Below are 12479 nucleotides of genomic sequence, written 5' to 3' on the forward strand. Positions count from 1 at the left end.
TAATGTAAAACAGGTAGCACCTATGTCTGCAGCCGGCACTTCGCGACACGGTGGCTAAGGCAGCAAGGATGGATCATGACTACGTGACACACCCACCTGCATTTAGGTAAAGTTGGTATTATATTCACACGTTCGTTTATTTAGAAGTCTCTATATTATTTACCATGTTACTTTGAATATTCGATCGAAATAACCATGCAAACATGACTTGAAAACAACATTAACACTGGTTATTTGACTGTGAACAATGCTGTACTTTGATAGTCATTGGCTGCTAATATGATTTCGCTATTTAGAGTTTGCAAATAATACTTTAAAGAAATTATATTGTTAAAGGGAAAGTCTAAAAGTGCAAATAAGAACCAACTTTACCACTATCCCACCTGCAGTTAAGATTGTTCATAGTGTATTTAGTTAACGCTAGTCACCTGTGTGTACCGTTATGCATATCTACCTGAACAAATTAATGTTAATATAAGCTGTTCACGAAACTCAACTAAAAAATATATATATATTTTTTTAATAATGAAATAATTTATTGCTGTGACATCTAGTAAATACACAAAGTTTTATCATACTAGCATGTGTGGAAGTATTTAAAGCAAGTGTGTTACAACTGGCCCTGTGTTAGGTTCTGCCCCGCTCTCCCCTATTTTAATTGCATGTATTTAATAACTTATTTAATTAACTTCGGAAGACAACTCAGGCTCGCCGAAATACTCTAGCTGCCTTTTCTCCGCCAAAAAACTCATACCGGAACTGGGTTTACACGTTGTTGACGTACTTCCGGTTTTTGCGTAAAAGGTCTATACAGAGAGTGGAGCAAAGCGCATCAAATGATCGGTATTTAAAAGGGGGAAAGATAAAAGTAGATTAAATATATTAATTTATATTAGACACACATCAGGGGCCTCATGTACGAAGACTTGCGTGGAAATCTTACTAAAACATTGCGTACGCAGTACGCACAAAGCTGTAAATGTGTGTACGCAGAAAAAAATTCAGATGTATGAAACACTGCGTACGCCGAATCTCATGCATATTATATTGTACATCTGAATGAATGTGAAACTGAGCGCAACATGTACGAGCACAAAACCCCTCCCTGCCTCCTCCCCCGTATGAATATGCTAATGACTATGCTAATGGAAAAACCCAACGAAAAAGCAACGGCAAAAGCAAGCAAGAGGAGAAACTTTGAACAGAATGTGAACTGGAGGTGCTGCTTTCAGAGGTAGACCGGAGAAAAGCGGTGTTATTTGCAAGTTTGTTCTCCGGAATTAACAACAAAAGAAAACAATAGAGTGGGAGAGTTTAGCTGATGCGGTCAACACAGTTGTCTGAACATCGCACTGAGTGAATTAAAAACAAAAAAAAGAAATAGTGTGGTTTATATCTGTAAAATGTTGCTGGTCGCTTAACAGTCTCAGTGGCGCGCTCGTTAGATGCTTGTGATCATGAATTGATACGTTCGAGCACGAACTCGGTTCGAATCCAGCGTCTGATGAACTCTTTCTTGTTTTTCCCCCCGCTACATATCAGATTTTGCCAACTACTTATCACAAGAAAGACAAGTAAGAATCATCAATAAGTCAATAAGTTCATATCAATAAGCATCATATTTTATTTGCACATTTATTGAATGGAAATGTTTCTGATTCACGCATGCAAATTCATCTTCAGATAGTGTCTTTATAGCAATGTGCGTGCAGTAGATCGCTCAGATTACACTGGGAAAACAGGCGACCGCTGCAAATTGTGCTTTAATGTTTGGCTGGTCAACTGTATGGTATGGAAACCTTTTATACCTGCTAGATGAACCCGTCTCATACAGCTGCCATTGCAAGGCTCAGACACTTTGTAGAGAGGAATTTAACACAACTGCCTCTAGGAGTCGCCAATGGAAATAAAACAGACACACACAAAAAATGTGCGTACGCCAGACATGAAGCTGCGTGAAGCTGCGCACATTCCCACGTTCAGTTCATCGTTAGTAAATCCAAACGTGAGCGACTCTGAGCGGGAAACCTGGCGTACGCAAAGTTTTTGTGCGTACGCAGCGTTGATACATGAGGCCCCTGGTGCTTGTATTTGCTCCTGCTATACGTCCACAACTTCACACACTGGGTTAAATTAGGCTTTACAGTTTCCATGTTCAGTAGCTTCACAACTTGACATTCAATCAGAAGACAAAGCCAAAGCTGAGCTGACAGCCAATCTTTCCTAGACTCAGCAAAACTTGCAAACAATCCCTCTGTATTCCTGCAACTGCAATATTTACACAAATATTTCTCATTCAAATCTTCTGCAACGATATTTAACTCGTGTGTTTGTTTTACATTTATTTACACCTTGACTGATTTTTGTATGGCATGGCCATTAAAACACAATGCTCCTTAAGCAGATGGTGTTTCAAGTTACTTTTAAAGAGAGTGTTACTTCAGTCATGTTGTTGTAATGTTTTGAGAAGACTAGTGACACAATAAAAAAACATCAGAACCGTGAATCGGTCAAACTTTATAAAAAACCTAGATTTATTTTTTTTTTTTGCCAAATCGCCCAGCCCTAGTAAAGGCACAGCTAAACAGATGTGTGTTCAGTCTTGATTTGAACATGCCTAATGTTGGAGCACATCTGATCATTTCCTGAAGCTGATTCCAGCAGCAGGGGGCGCTGTTAGTAGCTGAAGGCTGATTCACCCTGCTCTGACTGAACTCTTGGAACTTCTGGTTTATATAATCCTAAAGATCTGAGTGATCTGTTGGGTTTGTATTCAGTCAGCATATCTGTAATGTATTGAGCTCCTAGGCCATTTAGTGATGTATAGACCAGTAATAATACTTTAAACTCTATTCTGAATGTAACTGGGAGCCAGTGTAGAGACCTGAGGACAGGTGAGATGTGCTCTGATTTCCTGGTTCTGGTGTGCAGTGCTGTATTGGCTGTGTTGGTGTTGTATATTACACTACAGAAACCGTGTAATAAACTGCAGCACATTTTCAGTTATTTTGCACACTCATTTCCCTATTATTTCTTTTACATTATATTATTTCTTATTACATTATACACTTTCCATTCCTGCGTTGTAGAGACCCAAGGAGATCTTGGAGCGGATTGTTTAACGCTGAAACATGAAGTGCGAGATTTGACAGATCAAGCTGTGAGTTTCAGACCAAACACGCAGAATCTCAGCGCAGCATATTTCAGTGAATCTGTTTTTCTGTGTATCTGAGATGAAACGGAGCAGCGTCAGAGGAAGGTTTGCGTCAGGGTTTGATGAGACGCTCTGAACACCTCGTGAAGATGAAGATGAAGAGAGCAGATACTGAGAGAGAAATCCAGCAGAGCGTCTGCAGCCCGAGGCACAAACACCACTACAGAGAGAGAGAGAGAGAGAGACAGAGAGAGAGAGAGAGACAGAGAGAGATGATAGCAAAACTTTATTTTGCCTTTTTATTTGGAATATTTGGCAATTAATATAACATCAGCACATATACATTAAAAGAATAATAATTATGTGAAGTGTATTTATGAATGAATTTCGAGAGGATCACATGCTTATGATTGTTCACAGCCGTTCCAACTTTAGCTAATGACTGTGTAATAACGTTTACGGCCCTTTGGCCGCCGGGAAGAAGGAGGCGGAGAACCGACGCAGTTTTAAAATATTTATTAATAACAGGGATGGCAGCTCCTCACGGAGACTGCCGTCAAACTGAAAGCAAAAGTAAAATATGTTAAAAAAAAAAAAGGACGAAAGACAGAGTAGACCGAGAAAGGAGAGAGAGGAAAAAGAAAGAAAAAAAAATTTGGGGTTCGGTTCTTCAGACACGCTGCCACTCGGTCCTCCACCAGCTGAGAGATGCGACGACGTGCTGGGAGCCCTGTGGAGGAATCTATCCACCCGTCCGTCATCTGGCATCCGGCGGCGGTTCTCCTGGCAGGCTGGCGGCATCTCTGGTCTCCTGCTCCGCTCCCGCTTCGGTGGATGGATGCAGGCTCTGGCATCATGGCGGATCGCGGCGACCCCCCGGGTTCTGTGGGATGGCTCCCTTCAGCACTTTCCCCTCCGGTGGTGAGCCCCGCGTCCCCTGCTCCTCCCCATGCTGGGAGACGGCAGCAGGCAGATCTTTTCCTCGCCAGCCTCAGGCCGCCCTGGCACTCTGGGCAGACGAACGGGTTTCTCCCCCACTCGGGTTAACTCCCGAACACTCGCCCCCTCTCTCAGCGGCGAGGGCATCTGGACAACGCGTCCCTTCTTCTCCCGGGTTTCGGCACCACTGTAATAACGTTCACGGCCCTTTGGCCACCGGGAAGAAGGAGGCGGAGAACCAACGCAGTTTTAAAATATTTATTAATAACAAGGACGGCAGCTCCTCACGGAGACTGCCGTCAAACTGAAAGCAAAAGTAAAATATGTCCGGCCCGGTCCTCTCTCGGCTTCCTCTGCCATAGTTCCTCCTTTTATGGTCTAGAGCTCCTTCCGTGGGATCTGAGGCAGGTGCGCACCGCAGGTGTATCCACTTACGCGGTGGCCTCACTCCGTTACCACGGCTCTCGGCCACGCCCCCTCGCCACAAACTGATTATCCTGTCAGACGATCCTGAACTCACTTTAAATAACCAGACTTTTCACGTCAATATCTTGGTCTTGAAGAAACCCCCCCACCCAACCCTACTTTCCCTCCTTTCAAACGGGCGACACGGTGGCCAGAGATTAAGAATGCTCCTGGTTTAATTCCTTTCTAAACCAGGCGACATTTCTGTGTTTTTTGCTCGTTCTCCCCGTGATCGCGTGGGTCCTCTGGTTTCCTTTCACAGTTCTAAAACAAGCACCCTAAACAACTATTGCAACATATTTTAGCCAAACTCTTGAGTACACCGTTCAGCATCCATATCTGACACTTAGCTACAATTACAGGAGGGGGAGTCATCGAGATCTACCTGAGCTCAAACTCCCCTTTTGCCTTGCAACGGGAGGGAGCCCAGGGCTCGAGGATCTTATAAGCTCAGGGCTCTCTCCTGGGACAGCACGCCAAACAAGCTTTGTTTGGATCACACACACACACTAGGCATAATATTCTAATGGTATGATAAAATATCACAGATTTAGTGCTATTTCTGCTCTAATAATTGCATAACTAGAAAAGTAAAGTTCGTAGACAAACTTTATGGTGTCTTGAGACAGCCTTGTCTGAAAGTTTGAAGTAGTTTAAAAATTAAATAGTTTAAGTAGTTTTTAAGAAGTTTGAAGCAGTCGGCATAGAGACACAACTACATATAGGTTAGCAAGTTTCTAGTATAGATTGGCATGTTTCTTGCTAGGTGGTTGTTAGGGTGTTCTGAGTGGTTGCTAAGATGTTGCTAACGTGTTCTGAGTCATTGCTAGGGTGTTGCTAGGTGGTTGCTAGGGTGTTTTGACTGTTAAAGGCGTTGCTAGGCAGTTGCCAAGGTGTACTAAGTGGTTGTTCGGCGGGTGCTAAGGTGTTGCTAGGTGGTTGCTAAGGTTTTGTTAGGGTGATCTAGGTGCTCGCTAAGATGTTGCTAGGCAGTTGCTAGCATGTTCTAAGTGGTTGCTACGGTGTTGGTAGGCGGTTGCTAAGGTGTTCTGATTGGTTGATAGGTGATTGCTAAGCTGTTGCTAGGCGGTTGCTAAGGTGTTCTAGGTTGTTGCTAGATGGTTGCTAGGGTGTTTTGAGTGGTTGCTAGGGTGTCGCTAGGCTGTTGCTATGGTGTTCTGAGTGGTTGCTAAGGCGTTGCTAGGGTGTTCTAGGTGGTTGTTAAGGTGTTGCTAGGTTGTCCTGAGTGGTTGCTAAGGGATTGCTAGGGTGTTCTAGATGGTTGCTAAGGTGTTGCTCGGCAGTTGCTAGGGTGGTCTAAGTTGTTGCTAAGGTTTTGTTAGGGGGCTCTAGGTGGTCGCTGAGCTGTTGCTAGGAAGTTGCTGGGGTGTTCTGAGTGGTTGCTAAGGTGTTGCTAGGTGGTTGCTAAGGTGTTCTGATCGGCTTGTAGGTGGTTGCTAAGGTGTTGCAAGGCGGTTGCTAAGGTGTTCAAGGTCCATGTTAAGGTGTTGCTAGATAGTTGCTAGGGTCTTCTGAGTAGTTGCTAAGGGATTGCTTGGGTGTTCTAAGTGGTTGCTAAGATGTTGCTAGGCGGTTGCTTGGGTGTTCTGAGTGGTTTTAAGGTGTTGTTAGGGTAATCTAGGTGGTCGCTAGGGTGTTGCTAAGGTGTTCTGATTGGTTGAAAGGTAGTTGCTAAGGTGTTGCTAGGTGGTTGCTAAGGTGTTCTAGGTCGTTGCTAAGGTGTTGCTGGATGGTTGCTAGGGTCTTGGAGGTTTGGTGTTAGTTTGGTGGTTGTAGTATGAATGGTTTAGGAGGAGGAGATGCACATAGAAATTAGTCTCAGAAGAAGAAGATGGAAGAAGAAGAAGAAGTTTATGTAGTATGACAGTGTGTTGCCTTTCTCAAGCCACCATAATTATCTTGTTTAATGAATAATCTTGATTTTTCTTTCAACATATGATTATTTCTCTTCCCTCACTGTCAGGTTATTGTGCTCGTTTACTTCATTTTCACTCAGTGTTTCTGAAAGCAGCACTATATTTTTGACTTGTCTAGAAAACACTTCTTGATTTAAGAATTTGCAACTAGAAACAAGACAAAAACTTTAAACTGGTTAACATCCCATGCCTAACACACACACACACACACACACACACACACACACACACACACACACACACACACACACACACACACCTAATAGGAAAGTAGCTGTGAGTTTACACACACACAGACAGGTGAGATGAGGATCTGCTTTAAGACATCTATAGCGGAGACTGAGCTTTATTTAGCACACACTCTCGCTGAACCCTCAGCACTGCGCATCAAACACACACTCGCAGATCTTCATCCAAAATAAATAGATTCTCCTCCGACGGCACATCACAGACCCACACACAGATGCGCTTCATCACTTTACTCAGAGAATGTGTTGAAGAGGTCAGTGAAGCTGTCTGAGACACTGAGGATGACTCTTTACACACACCGTCTGCTCAGCTCTCATGATTTCTCATCTATATTAATGAGCAAATTAATATGAGACTCATTGCTCACGCTTTGAATAAGGTGTATATCTCACTCTTTACTGTTAACTGTGAGTTTTGCCTCAATAATTTGTGTGTGTGTGTGTGTACTTTTCTGCTCCACATGTGTGTGTTTGTGAGTATTAGTGTCTTTGATGTGTGTGTGTGTGTGTGTTTGTGAGTATGTATGTCTTTGAGAGAAACAGATTGTGTGTGTGTGTGGGATGGTTGTGTTTTTTTGTGTGAGACTGAATCCACACACACTCACTGGCCACTTTATTAGGTACACCTGTCCAACTGCTCGTTAATGCACATTTCTAATCAGCCAATCACATGGCAGCAACTCACTGCATTTCAGCATATAGACATGGTCAAGAGGATCTGCTGCAGTTCAAAGCGAGCATCAGAATGGGGAAGAAAGGGGATTTAAGAGACTTGGTGGTGGTGTAATGGTGTGGGGAAGATTTTCTTTGGGTCCATTAGTACCAATTGAGCATCAACGCCACAGCCTACCTGAGTATTGCTGCTGACCATGTCCATCCCTTTATGAGCACAGTGTCTCCATCTTCTGATGGCTACTTCCAGCAGGATAACGCAGCATGTCATAAAGCTCAATCATCTCAGACTGGTGTCTTGAACATGACGATGAGTTCACTGTACTCAAATGGCCTCCACAGTCACCAGAGCTCAATCCAATAGAGCAGCTTTGGGATGTGGTGGAACGGGAGATTGGCATCATGGATGTGCAGCCGACAAATCTGCAGCAACTGTGTGATGCTATCATGACAATATGGAGCAAAATCTCTGAGGAATATTTCCAGCAGCTTGTTGAATCTCTGCCTTGAAGGATTAAAGCAGTTCTGGAGGCGAAAGGGGTCCAACCTGGTACTAGTAGTGTACCTAATAAAGTGGCCAGTGAGTGTATTTTATGTGTGTGTGTCTTTCTCTCTTCATCTGTGTGTGTGTGTGTGTGTGTGTGTGAGTGTGTGTGGGTAACAGGCTCTCATGTTCATGCTCTAACCCGATTATAAATCATATCTGTTTATTGTCTGTAAATTGTATCTTTGATTATGGTTTTCATCAGTTGTAGCAGCAGATTGTAATGTTCAGATGGTCAGCGGTTGTCTGTAAATTGTGGAGGTCACCACAATACACTCAATCATTATTCTTGGTCTTATTTATGTTATTGTTTATTAATTATGTTTATTAAGTTAAGTAAAACATATATATATATATATATATATATATATCTTATTTATTTACTTATTTATTCACATATTTATTAAATTATTCCATCGATGAGTGCTTTAGTGCAGTGGTTCTCAAACTGTGGTACGCGGGCTTCCTCCTAGTGGTACGCGGAGGAATCGCTGAATAATGAAAGAAATATTAACACTTTTAATCCTTTTATGCCTAATATAACATCGATGTGATCAGCATTGGCTTTTTTGTGAAGCGTACGACCACAACGCTGTGCTTAAAGTGTTTATTTTAGTGCATTGTGTCATAAGCTGCTGAAAATCTGTTTCCGAAGTTTAAGAATTGATTCTGAAGCGTGATTTGACTGACATGAAAAGTGGCCAATCACAGTCGACCTTGTCTAGTTGCGTGAAACGTAAGGGCGGGACAAAGGCTTTCTGTGTTGCAGAGACAGAAAAAACAACTTAAAAACAAATGTTTTGTTGGAATAATGCTTTTCACTACAGAGATGTCTAGCAGAGTAATTAAACTTTACGACAAAATAATTATGCTGGAAATGTTTCTGGGTGAGGTATTTGTGTGATTTATACATTTAGCTGTATTCTGATCTGTCCTAAAGCATTACAGGTCAAAGCAATCCATTGTTAGCCTACTTATTGTTTATTTATCACAATTTACAATAAGGCTCTTAAAGCACTGCTTTGATAAATGTAGTGTCGTCATATTTCAAATACCTCAAGTAAAATGAAGCCATTTGTTTTATTTTTTTTACTGACAGTGTACTTGTATTTTTTTACGTTTCTATTTTAGATTAAGATCAAGTGTAAAATAAAATTTACATGTGATGTACAGCTATTTAAGAAACAAATTTGCCATATTGTAAAGAAAATAGTGTAAAATATGTAAATAAAACGCTAAATTTAAATCTTTTTACCATATACTTTAATTTAACCTTTCAAAGCTTAAAAATATATATTTTTAAAAATGGGCAAAAAGTGTCTCTATGGCCTTAAAGATTATTTGGTAGTTTTACCAGTGCTATTGAAAAAGATTAATTGTCATGAAAGGAAAAATTGACTATACTTCCTTTGTTAGTGCAAATTATACATGTAGCTTTGGGATGTAAGCAATCAAACCATTAAATTAGGTTTACACTTAAAAAAAAGTAATTTCATAATGAAAATCAGATTTTTTTTAAAAAAATAACCAACTAGTACTTTTTTAAAAGAGTAATTTGTACTTTTACCTAATATTAGTATTATTTACTTAAATTTTTGTTATTTTAGCAGTGTGATAGTATTTTTACTTGAGTACAAAAAAGATTTCACAAGCACTTAGTGCAGATTTATTTTATTATTAATATATGATTAATAAATATTATTATTAATGGTTTTTATGTGTATCTATTCTTATGCAATGTTTTATGGGTTACTGAGAATACATTTCAGGTCTTCAATACATAGCATGTCAGTCTTGAAAAAAACATAGGTGCTGGAATTGACTTTCATTAGGCTGTGCCTGTATGAACCCTGTCATGTACATTTAACATTTATTTCAAGATTTGTCTGAAAGTGTATGAATATGACATATAGCCTATATTTATAAGGTCCAAGCAGCATTTCCAGCTTTTGATGAATAGGCTACTATGAATACTTTAGATTTAAGTACAGCAGTTTTCTTTTTACTTTTTAAGAACTTTTAAAAACACATTTTAACTAAAACTTTTTTTTTTTATCTGCAAGCACAGTTAATGTTCAGACTATTTCAAATGTTTAAAGTGACTGACAATAATACATATTCTTAATAATAGGATTTAATCTGCATCGTTTTAAAACTGTGCACACCTGTAGCTGCTTAATTAGGCTTACGACGCTATTTTTTAATACTGGTTAAAAAATAGCGTCGTAAGGTGGTACTTGGAGAGACGATTTATTTCTAAGGTGGTACTTGGTGAAAAAAGTTTGAGAACCACTGCTTTAGTGAATGTTGTGTCTGGAGATTCAGATCTTATAAAGCCGTTTAAGGTTACATGGATTACTGTGTGTGTGTGTGTGTGTGTGTGTTTTGTGGTTAATCTTGTGTTTTCTGTATTGCGTGTGTGTGTGTGTGTGTGTGTGTGTGTGTATGTGTGTGTATGTATTGTGTGTGTGTGTGTGTTTTGTGGTTAATCTTGTGTTTTCTGTATTGCGTGTGTGTATGGTGTGTGTGTGTGTGTGTATGTATTGTGTGTGTGTGTGTGTGTTTGAGGAACCCGTATTTCCAGTTGAACAGTTGTTTGTATTGTCAATTGAGTTAAAAGGATCTTGACAAAGTTGACACACACTCATACTGCTACACACACATACTTGCATAACATTACTATTGTGTGTGTGTGTGTGTGTGTGTTTGTGTGTGTGTGTGTGTGTGTGTGTGTACCTTCTATTCTTTACACACTGTGAGTATTTATTACCAAATGTTCCCACCAGTATAGTAATACCAGTCCTTTTGACCTTTCGACCTTGTGGTTTGATCTTTTTTCGGTCCCCATGAGGAATAGATACCTGTACAGAGGTTTGCGTGAGAGAGAGAGAGAGAGAGAGAGAGAGAGAGAGAGAGAGAGAGAGAGAGAGATAGAGTATGTGTTTGAATGTGTGTAAGAGAGAGACAGAGCATGTGTTTGTGTTTTTGTTGTGTGTGTGTGTGTGTGAGTGTGAGTAATAGCTATGATGGTCATAACAGATTATAACAGATCAAACACAGAACCCTTATCATTCATTCATTCATTCATTCATTCATTCATTTTCTTTTCAACTTAGTCTCTTTATTCATCAGGGGTCGCCACAGCGGAATGAACCACCAACTATTCCAGCAAATGTTTTACTCAGCGGATGCCCTTCCAGCTGCAACCCAGTACTGGGAAACACCCATATATAGTCATTCACACACACACACACACACACACACACACACACACACACACACGCACTACGGCCAATTTAGTTGATCAGTTCCCCTATAGCGCATGTGTTTGGACTGTGGGGGAATAAACACTCTGAATTAATCATCCTCATTCTAAATAATAAATCAATATTCTGTTTGTACAGGATTAAAACTCTTCTGGTAATCTTAGATTATAATCCTGGTCCTGCATCACAGGCTGCTCTCACTCAGGTCCTGTGGAAGTGTGTGTGTTTCTCAGTATGAGCTGGCTGCTGGTGTGGATTCATTCATTATTACTTATGGTCAGTGCGCCTCCTACAGGATCAGTAGTGAACTGTGTGTGTGTGTGTGAGTAGGTTAGTGTAATTCCAGCAATACTGCATGTTCCTGGATCAGTATAACCCGTGTTGATCCTGGATCAACATTCCAATCAGCCAATCAGATGTGAGGGATGAGTTTATAGTTTAGACAGTTGTGTTCCTGTCCTTCCTGTCGGTCTGGTCTCATTCCTGGCTCAGTGTCTCCTCAGTGTGTGTGTGTGTGTGTGTGTGTGTTCACATCATGGCTCTGTGGAGGAGAAAGCTCCAGATCTCCAGCAGGCGTAAGAGGAGAGCTCCTCCTGAGTAAGACTCTTGACTTTTCTGCTGTATTTCTGCTGATCTTCTCGATTTATCAGCGGTCGGTGCTCCACTTTTATTCTTTATTTGCTTCTTCAAGATGTGGATGATGCTTGAATGTTGTCATAGTGAGTCGTATTTCATAAAAAGGAAACACAACATGCATAAAACTAATCAAAGCTTTAGTGTTTTAATGCAGTTAATCAGTTTTCTCCACTGTTTCTCAGTAGCGTGCTGCATATTTGTTTATGTGTGGGAGTTTTTAGGTGACTCTTTATCTTGATGGTCTATTTGAGTATTAGTTGACGGTCTGCTTAATATCTGCTGATGCTGCTCCTTCAGCAGACTACAAGAAACTGTGCAAGAACATGTCAACTTACTGAACCCCAACCTAACAGTCTACTGGTAATCTAATGGGAATTAGTAGGCGTGTGGACGCACTGTAACCTAATAATCAACAAACGGACCATCAAAATATTTTTTTTATTTTAAAATCATTTTTAAAATGTGTGTTATATTAAAATTTATTTATTTTTTTGTAATATAAATGCACAACTAAATCATTATTTCTTGTTTTAATGACATCTTCATATTTATTTTCATACATCTGTAATATTTAGTGTTCATATACAGTATGGGGGTGGCTCAGTGGTCAGCACTGTG

General features: G+C 40.5%; 1 protein-coding gene across 32 annotated transcripts in view; it reads left to right on the plus strand.

Annotated features, from left to right (window-relative positions):
* Positions 1 to 12479, plus strand: part of arhgap44b (Rho GTPase activating protein 44b) — a 61482-nt gene that overhangs the window by 15695 nt on the left and 33308 nt on the right. For 11 of the 32 annotated variants that reach the window (XM_087277103.1, XM_087277115.1, XM_087277110.1 and 8 more), the window contains exon 1: positions 11705 to 11822. The exons of the other annotated variants lie outside the window; for them this stretch is intronic. In XM_087277103.1, the coding sequence (XP_087133229.1) occupies positions 11761 to 11822 (62 nt within the window). In that variant the 5' untranslated portion in view covers positions 11705 to 11760. Of the gene's footprint in view, positions 1 to 11704; positions 11823 to 12479 lie in introns of those variants that run through there. 32 annotated transcript variants of the gene reach the window in all.

This window comes from Danio rerio, chromosome 12 (genome assembly GCF_052040795.2).
Source record: "Danio rerio strain M-AB ecotype USA chromosome 12, GRCz13ab, whole genome shotgun sequence".
NCBI lineage: Eukaryota > Metazoa > Chordata > Actinopteri > Cypriniformes > Danionidae > Danio > Danio rerio.